This window comes from Drosophila subpulchrella, chromosome 3R (genome assembly GCF_014743375.2).
Source record: "Drosophila subpulchrella strain 33 F10 #4 breed RU33 chromosome 3R, RU_Dsub_v1.1 Primary Assembly, whole genome shotgun sequence".
Classification (NCBI taxonomy): Eukaryota; Metazoa; Arthropoda; class Insecta; order Diptera; family Drosophilidae; genus Drosophila; species Drosophila subpulchrella.
This window is the reverse complement of record NC_050609.1, coordinates 16097575-16119265: the sequence shown is the minus strand read 5'-3', so window position 1 is coordinate 16119265 and position 21691 is coordinate 16097575. Positions and strand designations below refer to the sequence as shown.

The window sequence follows — 21691 nt, the reverse complement described above, 5'->3', positions numbered from 1 at the left end:
CCCTTAACCAATAAAAAAAAGGCATGTTGATTTGATTGATTTTTATTTAAGCATAAAATTGCGTATATATCTTAAACTCAATATACAGATTTCTCGTTCGTTACATTCTTTATACAAGTTTGAATCAGAAAATATATATATATATGTTTATCTTTAGTGGTAATGAAGTTTTTATTATTGTTGAAATTCAATTTAAGGATTTCATCTTGCCACATACATCTACGTACTTATTTATTCCAGCTAGGTCAGATAGAAACGATTTAACATAAGGGAATTAATACATATTAAATTACGATAAATCACAAAAAATGTTTCGCAAAAATTTCTGCTACAATTAACGGCTACTAATCAGCTTGATACGCTCGCACAAAGTTACTCAACGCTAGAAAAATATACATTTATCTATATCTTTAACTGCAATATATAGTAAGGCCCTGGCTAGTGACGAAGGATTTTGCAAGGTTAAAGCTTACGCGTAGAAAATTCTTGTCCACACTAAAAGGTGCTTACCCCTAAGCCCCGAAACAAAACGAAGAACAGAAAACAAAATGTGATATTCTTAAAAAATGCAGGCCAAACTTATAGCTGGCGCTATCTTTTGATATGAACAAATGTCGCGTTAGTACAGATTGAAGCTTTATTGTACACTCGTTTGATAGACGCTTAGTTGGTCATTGTTTTGGAAATAAAAATATATAGCTATGGTTATATATATTTAAGATATATATGATCTATATGCGCGAGCCCTGGCTGTGGTCATGTGGCCCCTTGGCATGGGATTAGGATTACGTATAAAATAAAGAAAACAATGTTTGCGGAACAATTGCGATTCACAGTTTGCTTTTCCTCCAATTCGGCCATATTTTTGGTCGTCAGCTGCGCCGGCTAGCGCCATGGGCCAATCCTAAGAGGCGGTGGCCTGGACGCTCTGGACACTCTGCACCCCCTGGACACCCATGCGTCCACCCGAGTGCACCTCGCGCACATAGCAGTCCCGGCAGACGCGCACCGCCTTGGTCAGTCCGTATTTCGGCAGCGGAGCGGAGGCATTCGAGCAGACTCCGCAGAAGACGCCGCCGCAGTTGCGACAATGGTGGCGCCGGCGGAAGGCAGTGAAGGGCGTCTGGCAGGCCATGCAGCGCGGTGCCTTGCCATCGGGAATCCAGGCCGGCGGAGAGAGCGTGGCTGAGCCGGAAGTGGCCGAGGAGGGCATCTGGGTTTCGTTGTTGCTTTGCAGGCGCCGGCGACTGCCGCTCCTGGCGCTCACCGGGGAGTTCTGCTCGGAGCTGGAGCTTGTGGAGGAGGCGCTGGAGGGTGTATTGCTGCCCACGGAATTGTTGCGCTGCCGCTGCAGCTGGATCTGCAATTGCTGCTGTTCCTGCTGACGCAAGTGTGCACTGCTGCTGGTGGCCGTGCTGGCTGCCTCCTGATCCCCGAGACTCCGGCTACGCGTCACATGCGAACGACTGGTGGCCATCGTTGCTCCACTGGGACTGCCGTCGCTCGATTGGCCCACCAGATCAATGGTATTATTTCGCTGCATACTGGCGCCGGCGGAATGGCGCTGGCCAGTGGCCTGGTTGCCACCGCCGGCGCTGAACACATTGTCCAGCTCGGGATTCACCTCCTCTGCTGAGTAAATGCTTTGGTTGGAGCCGGCGCTCTCCTGTATCACATCGTTCTCGGAGGCCCGGAACTCGAACAGCTCCGACTCCTTTGTCTTTTCCGGTATGTCGATCTCCTCCTGGGCGGACGACATGTTCATGAGGAATACACTGCGCAGAATCTGGCGCAGATCGGAGGCGAAGTTCGTTTGCAGCTGGTCGGCCACCCCGGCGATGCAGACAAACAGGCGGTGCAGCAGGTTCTCGGTGCTCCTGTGGATGGAAAAATAATTAGTTTAAGAGTGTTTCATTTTTAAGGCACCGCTAAAATATGATACAGCTAATTTCAAACAAAAATATAAGCTATCAATCCAATGGTTATAATGCTTTAAATGATTATTTCCAAGAAAATTCTTTTTGTTTTGATTTTGGAACAATTATTAGCCTTATCATAAATGGTTACTTTATGAACAATTAAAAACCTTAAATAATAATTGTGTGGTTTTTATGGCTTCTTGGAAGCAATGTATGTCTCATTTATGACACATTAAATACGTTTATTCAAACACCATATATTTTATGTTTATTTTTATGGAAATAATAATAAATTTGTCCTAAAAATAATCTTATTATTCACAATCACAATAAAAAATTAAAATGCTGCTTTAAAACCATTTTAAATATTTTCTTTTAAAAAACATAAATTCTACAAGCTTATTCTGACCACCCTTACTTACTTGAACTTGAGGCGTGCCGTGGTATTGCGCATGGCCAGCGACACATCGTCGGACAGCGAGGAGGCGGCACTGGTGTTGCCGCTGGCCAGGTTCTGCTCCCTCTCGAGCTGAATTGGCTCCGCCTCGGGCGCTTCCAGGCTGCATCGTTTGCGAGCACTGCGCGTTGTGCGATGCGGATGCGGCTGGCGGTGCTGATGCTGATGTGAGTGATGGTGATGATGATGGTGGTGGTGCTGGTGGTGGCGCTGATGGTACCGCTGACTGTGACTCTCCCGATGGCGTCCGCTTGGCAAGGCCGGTTGCTGCTGCATCTGCTCCTCGGACGCCTTGATTGTCGTGGGCTCGGCAAAAGGATCGGTGTCGCTGCTGGGCAGGCGCAGCCGCTGCAAGGTGCGGGTGGCCGCCAGCATGGCAGCACTGGTGCTGGGCTCCTCCTCCTCTGCTTGGCCCTGCTGCTCCCCCGTTCCGTACTCATCATCTTCGCTGGCCACGAAGTTGTCCGTGAGAGGAACCTCCTGGGGCTGCAGCAAATTTCCCAGATTGGTGTTGGGTATGAGGTAACCGGAGGCACAGTCAGCCGCCACAATGTCCTTGAGCAGCTGCTCCTCGTCCGTGTCATCGTCACTGCTTTCTAGATCCTCATCCTCATCCTCCTCCTCGTCCTCTTCGTCCTCATCATCGCCATCGCTCCAGTCCGCTGGCGGATTCGTGGAGCTGGTGGCAGCCGATGAGGTAGAGGCTATCGAGTGCGAGGGCGTGGGCGAAGGGGCGGGCGAGGCGGTGGGCGTGCTGGTGGGCGACAGCGACAACATGGACGGAGTGCGCAGCGTAGCTCCCTCTCCGGCAGGATTGGTGCTACTGTTGCTGTTGCTATTATTGTTGTTGTTGTTTCGCTGATCCACCAGCCGCTCCACAGTCCTGTGCGTAGTTGTTGTCACCGCGGTGGTTGTTGTCGTGGTGGTGCTGCTGCTGTGGTTGTTGTTGCTGCTGTTGTTGTTATTCTGGTTCTGGCTGCTGCTTGTCGTAGGATGGGAGCTGTGCTCCGGACTGGGCGCCTCTATGCTGCTCGAACCGAGAGGCACCTGGTATTAAGAAAGAAAATGAATTACATTTTAAAATCCATTTCCACAAACTTTCAATCCACACCCACCTTAGTGTTGATGTCCTCGTTGGTGCACAGCAGCTTCTCCAGCTGATACAGCTCCTGGTTGTTCAGGTTGCGCAGGAGATCACGGATCTTGATGAGGATGGTGCGGAAGGGACGGAACATCTCCGAAAGCTGATCACCCGGCATGTCCATGTTGAGCGGTCCCTTGGCATAGACCACCAAACCAGCAACAATGGCCAGCCGTGGAATGGAGAACATCAGGCCGGGATCGAAGGCATCCACCATGTCCTGGTCGAGCAGCCCGATTTTCAGAGCCCTCTGCAGAGTCTCCGAGAAGAGCACACCTATCCACTGCTGCATCTCGTACTCATGGCGGGACTTCACCTGCACCATGGCACTCACATAGCTCAACTCGAACTCGGCAAAGAGTCGATCAAATATCTTCAGACTCTCATAAAGCTGCTCCGTGGTGGAGTCGTTCAGGTCCAGGTGCAGTGTCTTGCTGTTGGGCACATTGTTCTTTAAACACTGATCCCTGAGCAGAACTCGAACATTGCCCAAACTCTTGGTCACCGCCTGGGCCAGTGGACGCATCTCCTTGCTCTCCGTCTCCCGGTTCATGATCGAGGAGCCAGCAGCCAGGCATTCGGCACCGAACCACAGCTGCCCGGCCAGATTCTCCTGGAGCACCTCCTCGGGGAACTTGGCGCGAAAGGCGCGAGGATCTCGATCCTCACCGAGGAGCTCCTCCATTATCAAGTTCGTGATGGCCAGCACTTTGTCCTGCAGAAAGAAAGGGATATAAGTATATATATAAATTATATTCTGGTCCTAAGAACCCACCTGGTTCTGGCGCAGTCTGCTGACCAGTCTGGTGCACCGATCCGGTTCCGCTCGTCCATCGAAGCTGTCCAACTCGCTGGCCACCGCTGTGAGCGATCGATCCGCATGAAAAAAGCGGGCCAGCAGGGATTTGTCATCAGCCTGTAAAAATAAAATGGAGATGAAATTTGTATGAGTAACTGGCCGTAGATAAGAGCTGCCCCCTTCCCGGTTTCCCCAAGCTTATCGCTTGCCAAGTGCAACAAATTATTATGGGCAATCGCTGAACTTGAGGGATCGTGTGACAACTGCAGTGAGTGGTGGTGGTGGTGGTGGTGGGATTGGGGGATTGTGATGGAGGTATTAGTATATGGTAGTACATGGCCGATAAGAATGACTCAACGAGCCACTAAACACGTAGAAGCTATCATTCAGGCATACAGACGACCGGCTTAATTAGCACCACTAATTTTCGTTGATTTCACAACAGATCCACAAATCACGTATGTAAATACTGGGGACTTACAATGACGTTCGAAATAGCAAATCACACTATATGGTGAGAAAGATAGTACCGAAATAGAATCTGTTACGATGTTATTATTGGAAAAACCATGTTCTTTTAATACAAACATGAATTATAAGAAATATAGATGGATGAAATATAATATCGCTCATACGCAAAGTAGTCATTAATACAAGTTTGTTTTAATTATTAAATAAATACTTAAAGAAATACTTATATTTAGTTCTGGTACTATTAGTTTGATCGCCGCTGTAAGATCGCATCGCATAGCATCGATTTCGCAATCTGTGCTGTAAGCTGATACTACGAATACAAATTTGATGCCTCATATAAGAAAACAGCAAAGAGGAAGCCTACCTATCAAGATGATGCAATCTTAGATGAGCTTTTTCCCATCCCACATGCAACAAGTGGGCTTAGCTGCAATATGTGCCTGAAATCTCAATGATCCATTAAATCACGTGGCTCTACTTAAGCGGGGCTGCCAACCCCAACAAATCGCACGAGATTTACCAGACAAAAAAAAATATAATAAGATGGGGGAAGGGAAGAGTACGAAAAGCCTGGCGATAAAGCAAGTTATCGGCGGTTGAACTTGTTTTCGCCGGGCTTTTGTGTGAGTTGTTCAGTTGTTTAGTTGTTCCAGTGTTTCGCATATGTGCTCCGCTTAAACTCAAATACTGAAAGCGGCAAGAGCAGCTGGCCGTGGTGGAAAGGAAACAAATGCACGAAACGAAATGTGTTTATTATAAAGGTAAACACGTCGAGTCCGAGTCAAAAGCATTGACTCCCCGCCTCAAAACTGAAAACTGCGCAGTTTGGCAGGTTTATCGCTGGGCTGTGAGTTAGAGGTAGTCAGTCGGTGAGCCGGAGGTTTTGGGTATTCGAGGTGTTCGAGGCGGCGGGCGTCCACCAAACTTTAACTCACATTCGAATATACTATATGAGGCTAGTATAGCTGGCGAATTGTTCAAGGGAAATTTGTGCCACAACAAAGACTAATTACGATACCAGTTAGATTTTCACACAGAGAAAAAGTCTATAAATATATCAAATAAAAAAAAAAGATATTCATAAAATTTTAAATTCTAAGAACTGAAAAAATTTAAAAGTATTCCAGAATGATATCAGATTTTTTTCTTTCTTATTCAGTGACCCCAATTCTAAAATGCTATCAGATCTTGTAAATTAGAAAATATCACAAATCTATAATTTGTATAATGTTGTGTAATACATATAAAAATAGAGTTGTTCTATTTAATTTTTAAAATGATTTGTTTAATAAAATAAATATATTTATAAAAAATCGAAGAATTGACTAGTTATTTTCCCTAGTTTTTCTCCGTGCACTTACGCCATGAAATATGAAAAGTAATAATGATTCCATATGAGCCAATGCAAGTGAGTGGTTATGAATGAATCACCCCACGCGATTCGATGAATCGATGCAGAATATCGTATTCGTTCTTTTTTTTACATTTCGTCATAGGCCCAAGGGTAAAGTTTGTTTTCGTTTTTTGTTTTGCCAGTTGTTTACACAACAATTAAATGGGCAAAGCTCTAAAAATGTTTGAGGTTCACACTCTGGCGTGTGTTGTGACTTCTATTTCAGCCGCACAAATACAGCAGAACAGAGCCACATTATGGGGAATGGCATAGCCGTGGCAGAAAAAAACGAATAAGAAATCTAATTGAGAATTATAAATTATATAAATTGAGCAAGGCCATGCGTAAATAGTTCAATGACTGCCCAATAATCCACCCCAACTCCCCGCGGAATTCCCCTTCTCGCTCCCATATTCTGTTGGCCGTCATGACGACGCTGGCCAAAACGTTGTCGACGCCAGGCACTTTTTGTAAGTGCCAGTCGTTGTAGCCATTAATTAGCGTCGCAATTTGGAAACCGAGTGGTTCTCAGGGGGTACGATAGGGGGTTCTGGAAGTTCTATATATGAAAAGGTCCCATATAGAACGGATAAGGAAAGAAGGCATATGGTTGATAAGAAATAATTCTGACAACTTTTGGGGGGAGCTCCACACAATACCATTTTTATAATTATTTTTATTATCATAAGCATTGATAAACAAAGTATTTGGAAAATGCTTTAAATAAATTATAATTTCCTAAAAATGGTATTGTGTGGAGCTCCCCCCAAAAGTTGTCAGAATTATTTCTTATCAACCATATGCCCTAACAAATATTATGATTAAAATATTTCCACTTTAAAATGTGTGTATAGTATTTACATAGTCCCTAAACCGCGTCACACATATTTCTCACTGAAAAGCAGCATTTACTTAGCCTTGAAGTTTATGATGAATTATTATCAAAAGCCATTTACATGCCTCATAAATACATAAAATATTTAACAAAATCCACAATGTAATTAAAGAGTTAAAAACCCCGGCAACAGCCAGCTGACAAAAAGGCAAAAGTTAAATGGTAATTAAAAATTTTAAGCTGGTTTCGAGCCAAGCGGAACGGGGAGAAGTTGGAGGAGGTACAAGACTCCAAGGATTTCGATGGCACTTCTTGCCAAGCTAAAATATAAACATTTTTGCAAAAACATAAAAAGTATACTTCGTGATTTATTCATTGCGAAACGCAATCACAACGAAGACTCTTGAATATGGCAAGTGTTTGCAGCAGTCGTGATAAAATATTAGGTACTTTTATTTGCACTTTATATTCTGGCAAATTTAAACTCAGGTAGAAATATAACAAACATTTGTGGAATTGATTGGCGTGCAAAATGCAGCAAAACAGCATTTGTTGCGTTGCGAGCAAGGGTTCTTTGACACTGCTTACTCCTAAAACAGACCACACCTTTGGATTAATATCCGACTTTGTTAATATCTGAGCACATTTGTGTTTATCCACCAAGTTATTTGCATAACGAATGGCTGGAAACTGCCTTTGTCAAGTATTTTAATTGTTGTTTCAACTGGTTTGTGTTCAATCAGCTAATTAAGGGTGAGTAACCCCTCCCCTCACCAAAGAGCAAGTTGCTGTTTACGGGCGATAACAGAAACACCACACATATAGATATATAGTCATACAGACATCTAGAGATATAGAGCCGTATCGCACATATGGAGGTGAAACCAAATTTGCTGCTCGACTTGATGTGGGTGAGAACCACTTTCAATTCCAGTTGAAAAGAAAACCAATGACGCCAGAGTGAACTCAAAATGCAAATCATAAAAGGAAGTACTCAAACTGACGTCCGAGAATTACGGCTTAAGCCTTCCATTAAGAGCAATGAGATATTATGAGTTCAACTTTCTAATTGCAAACTGAAAGAAACTGCTATTGTTTTTATAAGTGGTATTTGTACTTTTATAAAAAAAAAAAAAAAAAATGATGAATATTAATATAGTTTTGAGACTTAGTTTATTTTATATTTTTGACAAAGCTCTGTCCATATTTTAGGAAATTATCTAAGAGGTCCTAACAACAAATTTTAATAATTTATTAATAGCCATAATTAGACTAACCCAATTTGATAACCCATTTTTTAAGTTAGATTATTATTATATGCTTAGGAAAAAGGGTTAACTCATAAGATAAATTTAGTTGTTATAAGCAAATGTTTTAGTTTTTAATGAACAAGTAATTCCTATTTTAATTTTTGTTAAAAATTAAAACTTTTTAATAACAGTGTCACAAAGCTTACAATTTAAATGAAATGTGTACTCAAATTTTGACTTCAATTTATGCAAACCGAAAATTAAATCGCTTTTCAGCTCGAAATGGCCATGCTGGCTGTGATTTTCTCCATCTGACCATAAGGACATCTGCCTGACGTCACAGATGTCCGTAGTGGTGACCTCGCCACGCGCAACAGGCTGTTTTTCCCACCCCGTTCAGCCCAGTTATCCTTGAGGGCAGCCAACGGCAAGGACACAGGCCAGACAGCCTGCCAGTGTATCTATATCTATGCGAATATCTGGCCCTATTGGCCCCAAGGCCTTTGCACTCGAAGGACCAAAGGCAGGACGAGTTTGCTGACGCAAAGGATTCTCGCTGAAACACGCACTTGACATTGAATATTCGCACGCCTTTTACATTTCTACTTTTTGACAGCTGCTGCTGCTGCTGGCTTCGCTTTAATTTCAATTAGACATTCGCATTCGCGTTCGCCAATTGAGAACAGCAGTGTCTAAAATTGGCAAATGAGGTGGGTCCCGGGCCAAGAGTCACGACCTCCCTAACGATTCAATTTGGTCCCGGCACCTGCTGTCATCGGTTAATTGAGATACGTCTGGAAAAACAGCTCCTGAGCTGGGAACTACCGATCAATTGAATTCAATTTCTGCACAATTCCCGCTTCTCAAACTGCAAATTTAGCGCCTAATTTAATTGGCTGAAATTTCAAATATCAATTGCAAGTGCTAAATGTGGCAAATTCTTCGTAATTTCCCATCTAACTTTTCACAGTCAATAGATGAAAATGAATTCACGTGAATTTGCCATGCGACAGTTAGGAAATTCAAAAATTAAATCAATTTATGAAGGAATTGTAATTGAATAAATATCATTTATTATTATTTATTATATTTATATTTAAAGTGCTAGTCCATTGAATACAAACTTGCATTCCAATAGGCAACTGACGTAAAACTAGGAATTTTGAAAACCAGAACACGTTAAGATAAGAGAAGTTATCGTTCTATTACTTTTATTAACCGGCAATGAAAAGTACCAGAAAATGCGTCGCAGTTAAAACAATGAAAACAATTGTACAGAAGTGTGAGAAAATTATATAAAACCTGTAATACATATATTAATAATTCGCATATAAAGTATTCCCCATTTACTGGACTGTGATATAGGGAAAAACCAACCGAAGCAAAACACAGAGATTGAGTTCCAAGAATCGGTTAATCAGCTATTCGTATGAGTAAAGTGATATTTATATAGCGAATTTCTTTTTCGGAGACCCTCGAAATGCGTTAAAATTGCATTACATCAACTCATCGAATGAATTAATGGGAATTTCGCTATACCCCCGCATAATGAAAACAATCCACCAGACGGAAAAAGATAGACCGAGTGAAAACTGAGTCACGGTCAAATCGTATATAAATAAATGAGCTTGATAAACAAATGAAAGCTACTCGCGTAAGTATAAAGATTCAATATCAACACAGCCGATAGCCAGCCTATATATATTCCAAAATATATATGCAGACGTCAACAAAAAGGGAACAACGGAAACTCTTTATGAAGGACATAATGGTCAAGATAACGATTTGAAACCAAGAAATAAAAAATTCAAATCCGCAAATGCGCGGATCCCTCACAAAAACACCATAAACCGAACCGAAATAAACCGAATTATCGAGGGTGCATTCAACTCTCTCTGGTCAAACAAAGTACGCAAGTAAATTATACGAATTACGAGTATAACCCTTGCTAACGGATTAACCGGAAGTCGCTTTAAGGATTTTTATTTTCGGTAAACTGTGAAGAGTTGAACGAACCATTCGGATGTCCACAAAATTAACACTTTATATCCAATCAGATACGATCAGATCCAGCCAAACCAGTGGTTTTTTGTTTATTATGTCATAATGAATTCAATTTCTTAACAAATCGAACGGAAAATTTGCATATCGAAATTACCCAATGTAAATGCAGAAGCAAAAGGGCAAAAAGAGTGTGGAAAACAGCTGGCGAAGGCAAATCAATGCGGAAGAGATGACAAAATGCGCCCAAGAGACGAATGCCAATAAAGGCCATTAAATAAATTGGATAATAATGGATGGGCGGGAGGGACCCCAAAGGGCGGAGAAAGAGGAGAGATTTTGGGGGCGAGGGAAGGGGGAATCGGGCAGAGAAAGGGGTCGCATCATCGACCCCATTGCATATTCATGAGACCCCAAAATGTGTCGCAATCGATGATAAAACGGAGGCCACTCGGGCCTCACATTTTTTAAATCACTTTGTCACCGCTCTTTTGCTTTTTGTTTTTATTTTTGCTTTGTCTTTATATTATCGGATCAACAGGTTGATTTCTGTTATATTATATGTATTTATTGATTAAGATCTGCAAAATCAAATTAAATGCGATGTTGCTTAAGCTTATTGTCTATAATTTTTAACTGTCCATTATTTTTTTGGTTTAAAAAAGACTAATATTATTTAAACAAAAAGACTCTATAATTAAATATAATAGTAACAATATAAAGGAAATGTTATTGGATAGTATAGATATGAGAAATGACATCCAATATTTAAAATGCAGCGAGACTCACAACTTTCTTGCACTTCTATAAACTTCAGAAAACTTACTGAAACATCAGTAGCACTAATGAGATTAACCTTAAACTTGGGGGATTACTTTTCACCTTTTTGGAGCTGTGCGTATCGAAATGTGGAATGGAATTCCCTAACCGATTTTTCTACGGCTTCCCCCTTCCCCCATTGGAGAGTACTGGGATTTTCCGTTCCGTGGTGGTAAACCTTTGCTACTGGTATTTATTAATCTTGACACTGCTCCCGATAATACCCCCCACCATGCCGACAATGACAACTGAGAAGATAAACCGAACCGCAAATCGCTTTCACTTTCCAGCGGGGGTTAAAGTGCGTTCGTCCGGCACTCGGAAGTGTCGATAATTGAGTAACCAAGCGGCGGATTTCAGGAGGGGAGTGGGTTCCAGTCGGACCAGCTGGCAGCCGTACGTGCAGTACGTGGGCGTTGGCGTCCACACGCGCATCCGATCTCCCGCTCCTCTCATTGATATGCCGGCCACAGACACGGCGAGAAAAGACTAAGGCCCAGACTCGCTTTACCGCCTTATGCAACCGAGCGGTGCACTGGGAGAAAATTGTACACAGATTAATTATTATTCCCAACATGTCATCAGGGCTCTTTATATAATGTATTGCCACGTTTTGTAATTATAAACCTTTTTAAAACTTTTTCAGTATCACAGATCTTGAGATTTTATCAATCCATGAAAACATGTTTGCTGTTTTAGGAAAGAGTATGGAATATAGATGGTAGAATGCGCTAGGAAACTATTAAAAGACCTAGTTATGCTTTTAGTTTGAAGTTGAGTAGGAGATAACTTCTCGAGTCATCCATTAACTGAATGATTTCAAGATATAGAGCCTGAAAACCAGAAAAAATAAATGTTTATCTCTTCCTTACAAAACTCAGTAGCAAATTAACATTCCGAAATTCAAGACTTTGTATTGGACTGTTGCAAAATAATGGTATCTTAAAGAGTACTATAATTAAAACCGAATGTTTAAGGCCAATTTTTAGATCTTCGAGTTCTTTTAGTAAAAAACCGTCAGATCTGTAACTTTACCTATCTCTTCTAGACCTAGGATTTTATAATGGATTAAATTTAAATTAAATTTGTATAATTCTAATTGATAATAGTAATCGTCTTTTAAAATCAATCCTTTCAGTCAGTTTTTCTAGCCGTGCGGCAGGGCAACAAAGTGTCGTTGTCGACCGATAAGACCGCTCTAGACGCTCCAATCCGTAGGGCGCTCTTTGTCGGGAACGCGGAGCATGGAATGGGGACTACGGACTGGGATTAGGTAATAAGTGGGACGCAATGGCCGGCGGTGTCTGGCGGGCGGGCGTAATGCAATCCGCAATCGAAGCCGCCATTCGCTGCCATTCGAAAGTAGGAGAGTGGCTTCCAGTCCACAGCTGCGGTGGCCAATGCACTCACTCCTCCTCGAGGAGATCGACTCGATGTGAATGTGAAAATTTCACCGCTTTTACTTTTCCCCCGACTGACCGACCGCCGTTTGTTTGGCCATTTGAAAAGCGTTTTTATTTTGGGAAACTGTCTGCGCGTCTGGCAAAAAGCGTAACGAATAATTGACATATTGGTCGGAGCGGCGGAGTGGCAAAGTGGCGGGCACGTAGTCTGCCTTGGCACAATCTCCCCGCCAAGATGGCCAATGAACCAAGTGGTCCACCTTGGATCGTGAATTGAGCAATAACCGTGCGGCTCGAGGGGATCGTGGTGAGGGCAGAAAGATGGTTTCTAAGCCACGTTTGACCCGTAAAACGAAATTATCAGTTCGGTGGCCAGGGAAAAGTGATCAATAAGTTGCCCAAAGCCCCACCAATCACTCGGCTCAATGGACAGCCGTCAGCAGTCAATTGTGATAACACACCGACGACGACTTCGACCACAATCAATATAAAAACATTGTAAAGTAATTTCCAATTATTTGTTGTACTTCTTGCCCATCGGCAGCAAAAGCAGTAACAGGAAATTACTGAATAAATATGCGGATTAAGTTGCTAAGCAATGTTTAACCAACATTTACAAGCCCTGCCTTCCGCAAAAAGGTGAGTAAATAAAGAAAATAATCGGACCGAGCTACTTTGTAGCAAACAAAAAAAAAAAGGGAACTCAACCAAGCAAAGCCGCGAGCGTGCAGTAAATTATTCGATTTTCGTTTTGGTTATATTACACAATCTTATCGCTAATGCAAAGATATAGACGACATAAATTGGATACATATGTATGTTTTATAGTCCGATAAAGTTCGCACAATATTTCATTCCAACAACTGAATACCGATCGATGAAGTGTCATGAGAATCATAAGTATATATTTAATGCCAGCATCTGTGGCAAATTACTCAGCGAAGTTTTTATCGAAGTTGCAGTGGAAATTAATGTCATGGGAAAACTCGGATCCCAGCTATTACGATAACGAGTTAATCTATATGATCTCCGAGAATATACGTTTTACATTACCCTTACAGCTTAGTTGGAATCATGATAATCGCCATAATCATGCGCATATAATTATTTCCTGTTTGCCGTAATAATAATAATATTACTTATTGGGTCATGACTGAAAAAACAAGCACCCAATTTTGTTTTGCTTGTATTGTACTTATCAGCGGTATTACTCTCCTAATGAAAATAAATCGAATTTAAATAGATTATTCTGACTAGGTTGGTGTTTGTTTAGTTGTTTTAATGGAGTTATTTCGGAGTAACTTTTATTCAAATAAATTGATGTTTAAGTTTGTGGGTTCTTCAAAGGAAATCTTAATATTTATAAAACGTGTTTAATTAACAGCATTATGATAATAAGGCACTGTTGAAGAGGTATAATCCTACTAAGCCCCTAGATTATTTTAGTATTATCACTCCAATATTAAAAGGTCTTATGAAATTCAATTTTCTATGGGTCATGACAATATATTCCCTTCTTAGTCATTTGTTTTTGTGGGATCACTGATGTCGGCACGTTTTCACTAAGCTTCGTGTGCTCATTTCTTCAATACTTGACGCTCAAACTTTTTCTATGGATTACGTTTTATTATCAGTTTAATTTCTAATTCTCTGGATCGACCTAATGCGTCACTAAAACCCACTAAAAAGCACTTGGAGCACGAACACTTAGACGCCAGGGACCGGGACATATGAGCTCAGTATTATCAACTAATTTCGTGTTAATTTGTTATACTTCCCCCAGTGGAAAAAATGCAAGCTAGAGCTGACAAAAGATAGACTAATGTTTTGTTATAAGTATTCCCCCTGGGAAATTAGATGCGGGGTCGGGGAATGGGATACTCAAAACAAGTTGATTAAATAATCCAAAGCAAATAAAATGGTTAAGCTGAATGAGAATGAAACCTAAAGTCAGGTCACGTGCTATCGTTTCAGTGGATTACGCTCAAGAGATTGACAAAACGATGACCTCAAGTGGAAACGTGTGGAATTTGATGCTGTAATATATTAGAGGTGTTGCAAAACTCTAGATCAAAGTTTGTTATTTAATTCTATAAGGCACTTACTTATATCTTATCTTATATTATTGTTACAAAAATATAAAACAAACCAATCAAATGTTATCAACCTGAAGATAAGTGATAGATAATGTCAAATGAAATGAATTTTTCTTGAGATCTATGAGTCATTTTCCCTTGAATTCCATTAAAATGCTGTTTGCTAAGATTGCTGCTGAAAGCAATTAAATTTCTCAAGCTATAATCATCGCTTAATCTGATAATAGCTATCTTATTATCTTAACTATTTTGATATCAATGTGCCAGTCTATGTCGAATTCTCTACAAATTTGCCAGTAAGCTTTAGTAATAAAAATTACATTTTTTAATATAAGCGATGATTAGAAATGTCAAATGTCTGTCCTGAGGCAATATTTTAAATACTTTCATCAGAACTCCCCGTATAGTTTTTGTAGATCCCCTTGCAATTAAATAACTAAAGCTGGTGATTCACATTTAAGGATAATTATGATAATATTCATGTCAAAATCTCTTGTGATTTCATTGTAGGCCCTCCAGTCATCAGCATGCTAATTCATAATTTAAATAGTGATTGGAAATGACAAATGTCTGTCTTTCTGTCAGCAGATTGGAGTCGCTTTCAGCTGACTTCCATCAGAATGCTGTTTATCAAGACTTTTGTAATGTTGACTGGCAGTCAACAGGCGACAGTAGACATTTGTGGCCCACCTCGGCGGCCTTTGCTGTATTTTATTTTATACTTTACTTTACTTTACCAGACTAGAACATCGAATTGAGGCCAGCGGCGAGCAGAAGCAGAAGCAAAAGTCGTTAACGGTGACGCCGGCACTGGCGGCACATGTCAATATGGCCCAAATTAAATGCACCGAAAGAAACAGGTTGTTGTTTGTTATTATTATTGTTGTTGGCACGAGCAACAGGCAGGCACTCACACAACCACAGACAAGCAAACGCAGATACATTTACAGATACATTTATACAGATACTGGAACGAGTGCCATGTTACAACTACATTGTTGCACTGCATTAAATCTGCCTTCGTAGTGGTCTTGTCCAACGGGTCGTATACGCATCGAGTCCATTCATGGCGCACAGATGGTGAAAATGAGCTTCAGGCAGTTACTTTATTTGTACAAGCGGTGTAATATATTGTGCAGTGCGTTTCAGAACAGTAAAGCGGTAAATGGTGTTAACAAATATGGCAGAGATTGCATTAAATGGGACAAATTAAAAGAATAAACTGGGGAAAAGGTACAATATGCGGTATTTCCCTCACTGATTAATGATTGTAACTTGTAACTTTTGTTATATCATATAAAATAAGCCACTTTAGAACTACAAAACCTTACGAATAGCTATACAAGCCTCAAGATCAAACAAAAACCAAGTAAATACAATGTTTCCAACATTTTGGTTAATAATGGCTCTCCCTGAACAGGTTTTCTTTGGTGTTTATCTTTGTATTTATCGTAATTATTTACTTTTAAGGTCGTTTCATAATGTGGTTAGGATTGCGAAACGCCCTGTATCCGCATCATTGAAACAGAAATGAGGATTATAATCGGTTGCCATTAACAAGAGGGCTGGCTTTTCCTTCACTTTTGTCAGAAAAGCATTTACTCTTCGCTCTTGTTTCTTGAGTTTTTTACAAGTTGTGAGTTAAGAAAGCGTAAATAAGTGAGTTTTATAAAGCCGGCTGAAGAGTATATAAAACTCCCCTCGTTTCCCTCGGTTCATTCAGCTAGTTACTATCGTCCAGTCATGACTTTCTTAGGCTCAATTGTTAAACGACTTTTATTGTTGTAATTTCCATTTTGCCAGCTCATGCTTAATTGTTTTGTGGATAATTTTTGTTGTATTTTTTTTTTAATTTTTTGGAAGCCACAAGTCAGATTGCCAGAGTTTATTGTGTTAATGGCCGATTTCGTGCTGACGACGCAACAGATTTTAATTGCACACCTTTGCAACATGCTCCAAAAACCGGGGGAGTTCGAGACTTCGAGAGAGAAGTATATTTGAGAAACAACCGAAAATAATTGTAGAAACGAAACAAAAAGCCAAACCATCAACGACTAAAAAAAAAAACAGAGATTGCCAGCCACCCATGGATTTCACTTTTTTATGGTTTACTTTTGTTTCTTGGCGATTCGGCCCGTAAAACAATTCAATGCCAACTTCAAATGAATTTATGGCAAGCGCACAAAGCAAGACATATGAGAGATATCGTTTGGCAAACATGAAATCAAAAAAAACCAAGCTCGAGAATTACTCAGTCTTTGTTAGAAAAACAAGAGAACCTTTTAATGCCTTTGTTTCAGCACTGGGAAGACCCAACACCCATCGCAATCTGACTACCAATACGAATCTGAATCTGAGCCATGTGCTCAATAATGCTGAGCAACTGGCAGACACTAACAGACACGATCTCAGCCCGCACCCACTATTTTTGCTTTATATCATTATACATGGTTACGTACATATATATTATTCATTCATCGCCAAACATTTATATTCAAGTATCTAATGGCGGGCTATGAAAAAAAAATTATAAAAGTGTTTGCTTTATCGTCTGTACAATACTTCCTATATATGTGGTGTACGAGTTTAGATGGGAATTTACATATATTGTATTTATGCAAGCAAATTAAAAATGGCAGAGTGATGTAATGCTATTGGTTTTGGGCCCACAGCTCGGGAGTCCGCCATATCAGAGATAATCAATTACAGACGCCTGTGGCGCGTGCCTCCTTCTTTCAGTGATTCAGTGGCCCCCAGTTTGCCAGTTGGCAGTTCCATTGACTGCGGATCCGATCGCGTTTTTTGGGATCTGGGTTTCGGGGCAGTCGCCTCTTTCCCAGCCTCCATTGTCTCGGTTTCTCCGCGCCTTTTGTCTGCCTTCACCGCGTCGTCGGTTTCGTTTTTATGAAAATTTATATGCACAGACGGAGCAAAAACAATTGCATTCACTGCTATACCCTTTCTAAAGGTGGGATACTTGGCTGGGAATCGATTTTTTAAGCAGAACCATTTTATAGGGCTTAGAGAACTCTCAACATTTAGATTTCAGTTATTTGTCTTTATAATATATTTTAAATTGTAAAGAATATTTATAACTATAGTAAAATTACCAATTATTCTTTCGATGTTTTCTATAAAATGGTTTTCCTGCAATAAACGACAAGGGGCAGGGTTGTCACTCCACTAAGCAAAGCAACCAGGACTTATTTACCTTCACATGGCAATGCCATATAAAAATATTTCATCTTCAATGCTGTTATCTGCTTGATAGCTTTCCTAGTGCACCGAAACCTTCTATGTGATAAAATCACCTTCAATTACTCATTCTGTATTGTGTTCATTACTTTTTTCTGCAACAGAATGCGGCGGACAGGGTTGACACACCACAAAGCAAAGCAATCTCGTATTATGCAATGCGATATGGCAATGCCTTGCAACACATCTGGCAACGCTGTGGCCCTGCTGTTTCTGTTTATTTTTGAATCGCAACAAAAGCGACCTCGGCTAAAGAATCTCACTTTGCAGGAGAAAGAAAGTTGACACAATCACAAAGACGAGACGAGAAAATAAAGAAAAGAAAATAAAAGAAAAGAGAAGACCAGGAAGCAACTGCGGAAAAATTGTGTGCAGTCAATGAATGAAAAAGAAGAGCAGTGATGTTGAGATGCCAGACGAAAGAGTTGTTGCACACTCACACAAAATGAAAAGTACGAAAGAAAAGCAGAAACTTTAGACGTCTGTGTGGATTTTCCGTTTCGTTTGGAAGGCATTTTCCACCACCAAGAAAATAAGGAAAACTAACCGTTATTTATGAGTTCCATGGTGGGTGGGGGGCGGTGGGTGGCTCATGGTCGATGCGGGGAAGTGTGTTAATTAACAAAGCAAAGTAGAGAGCAACTAACTACTCGGCATCCGGAAAGTAAACCAAAGAAAACCGTATTTCCATTTTGCTTTGATCACTTTTGCACAGCCAATTGGAATTTCCGAATGCATTTAGAGCGTAATAAATCAAGCAGTGAAGTCTTAACGTTGGTTTCAATTATTTATGGCCAAAGAGTTATTTCCAAATTGAGGAAATACAAAACCTCATTATTGGATTTAATAGTTTCTGGTAATATAACAAAAATACAGTGCATGTTTTGTAATTTTGAATGTTGAATCATATATATACATATACCTTAAATATTACTAGCTATTAGTTTTCAATAAAAATCTGCAACATAAAACTTGATTTTCCCGCTGTTACACTTAGTAATTTGCAAATAAGGACACTGAATATGGATTGTAAATGGAATACTACTGCAAGCCAATACTCATAAATCCAAAAGGTACTTCAAACTGCGATTTAAACGATACTTTCCACCCTTTAATCGATAAATACCAAGCCACTCCGATCACCTGCTATTGAACGTGATGCGCAGGCAAATCCCCACTCACTCCTCCACTCGGCGCAATCTTATCTAATCGAAGTGCCAGATACAGATACAAGTACTGACAACAATACAGTCTATGTGCCCGGCGGGCTCTTCCCGGCCATTGAGCACTGGAAAACATAAACATCCGAGGCCCTTCTGCCCACGGACCAGACATCTGTTTGCCATTTGATTCGATTCCCCCTGCGGATCCCCCCGTAATCGTAATATCCGACAAAAGTCTCGACACTGACCTCCACACACCACCAGGTAGCCGAGGTCGCACAAACAAACAATATATCCATATAGCCATAGCCATATAGGGTGTTTGCCTTTGATTTAATGGATTTGCGTGTAAATTGCTTCTAATTCCATTTTCCCTACTCTTGAACCGAACACTCCGTATAAATAGAAATCTGGCGACGGCAATCAAAATGTCAAATGGATTGACTGATTGACGACCGATCGGGAGGAAAATTGGAAGAGGGGCACGAAAGTCGCTCCATCGGCGATTTATTTTTGGAGGCTAGGGTCTAGCGGTTCACATTTACCGTGTATATATTCCAGACACCCAAAAGTAAGGGGGCTCTTAAAATAGAGACACAGGCAAACTTCGGTAGCGGGGACCATTACCTTCCTTAAAACTCAGGTTTCATATGATGTTGACCTTTCAGCTACCACTTTTAAAAAGGGATATGTAAGAAAGGTACTCTTTGTAAAATTTGTTGGAATAATATAAAGCTAATGGTATCATCTCACCTTATATTATAAATATGATTTGATGGAACTTTTTTCAAATCTAAGACATACTAGGTGCATACTTTAACTTTATTGTACTATCTTGAGACACATATCTCGAAAATATCTTATTTTTAGGGAGCGTTCTTCAAGTAATGGGTAATAATAAATGACCTACTATGTATATCTATTAAGTTTTTAAGAGTGAGAAATACTTTAACTTTATTGCACTATCTTGAGACAACATACCTCGAAAATATCTAATTTTTAGGGAGTGTTCTTCCAGTAATGGGTAATAATAGATGCCCTACGATATCTATTATGTTTTAAAGAGTGAGAAATAGGTTTTTAGATCCGCTTGTAAGAACATTGACTGTAGATTGGAATTGCTTGAATGAGGTGGTCTAAAAATAGACTCCCTCCAATCGCTGGAGCTTTGACATTGTTTTCTCAGTGTTCTCGAGTGATTTTCCACTAGGCAATAGCGCGGGATTTCCCCCCAAGAGCGGAACAGAACAGATCCCAAATTACCAGGCGCAGATACATAAATTAGTTGGCTTTAGCCTTAGCTGCTTTTGCTTGTAATTTGCAACACGAACGGACTGGCGCCATATTTGTTTTTGTTGTTACTTTTGAGTACGTGTGGCTGTGAGTGTTTCCAATTTGAATCGAGAGTGCGGTTCACACACACACACACACACCGTATATTGTGCAAAAAAAAACTGAGATGCAGTTGTTGCAACGTCAGCGAATTCGAATTAATCATCGGAAATGAAATGCGGTTAAAACCCAGCTGGCTGGGAGAGTGCGAGAGAGAGGGGGCTAGCTTTATAATGAGCCAGGGCCAAACGCTGACGTCACAACGGCACAGTTAACACACACACACACATGCACCGTTGCTTTGACACCATTTGTTGCTCTCCCTCTGCGCTCCTCACCTCACCACACCACTCTCTTTTAATTAATTGCGCTCTACTCCACTCTCTTTTGTTTTTCATTGTTTTTCAGTGATAAGGAGGCACTACTAATCGGGTTATCGTTTATAATTTATGCGAAAATAAAAAGAGGCGAGTAAACAACAACTGTACCTTGGGTTTGTTCAGCCATTTGCGAAACGTGTCCATCGCAGGAGAGTGTTTTTTTCCAGCTGCAGCTCCACAGTTGTTGCTTTTCCTCTTCTCCTTCTCCTTCTCCTCCTGCTCCTCCTTCTTCCACACGTTTCTTGTTGTCCTTGCTCTCACACACAAACACACTCACACTGGCGCACTCTCGCACCAACACACGGGCGCCGTGCGAGGCAAACCAAACAAAACAAAGAAGCAATGCAATTTGTTTTTGGCAAACTGCTAAATGCACATTACTGATTTTAACACTTTTTGCGGATTTTGTTTAAATGCCTCTTGTTGCCCGTTGCCTTTGTTGTTTTTATTCGCTTCTCCTCTCGCTTATTTCGGTTTTCTTCTCACTTTTCGTGCTCTTCACACGCGTGACTCTGCGGTCTCATCACTGGAGCTGCATTTCCCTCGCGGAAACTGCGTCGAATATCCTTTGAGAGCCTGCAGGAGGCAGTGCGTCGCAGCGGAAGCGGAAACTGGCGAACAACTCGATTGCTAACTATTCCATTAAACTCGCGCAGCTCATCCGCCCTTCGCGATTTCCGTCGACAGCGGAGCGTCCGTGCGTTCCGTTCAAAGTTTTTTTTTCGATTGCAGTGTGGCCGCCCGTCGATGGCAGCTTTTGCCGGCAGGAGTGGGGCAGTTCTGGAAGTGGCGGAAATACCTTAAAACTATCGATATGTCAAGCGATGGTTCATTTTGTTTATAGATTTTTCAAATAAAATAGAGAAAGGGGATCCCCCATAAAACATTTATTTACCCTACAACTATCGATATATCAAGCGATGGTTCATTTTGTTTTTAAATTTCTCATATACAATAGAGAAAAGGGATCCCCC

The 21691-nt window shown here is 40.9% G+C and overlaps 1 protein-coding gene across 1 annotated transcript; it reads right to left on the bottom strand.

Moving 5' to 3' along the window:
• Positions 1 to 26: 26 nt before the first annotated feature.
• LOC119549004 (lateral signaling target protein 2 homolog) lies at positions 27 to 21448 on the bottom strand. Its single transcript, XM_037856619.1, has 5 exons — positions 20826 to 21448; positions 4293 to 4433; positions 3492 to 4232; positions 2342 to 3423; positions 27 to 1877 (listed from the first exon to the last, which is right to left on the bottom strand). The coding sequence occupies exons 1-5, from the start codon at positions 20859 to 20861 to the stop codon at positions 905 to 907; spliced, it is 2973 nt and encodes a 990-aa protein (XP_037712547.1). The 5' UTR covers positions 20862 to 21448; the 3' UTR covers positions 27 to 904.
• Positions 21449 to 21691: the final 243 nt, after the last annotated feature.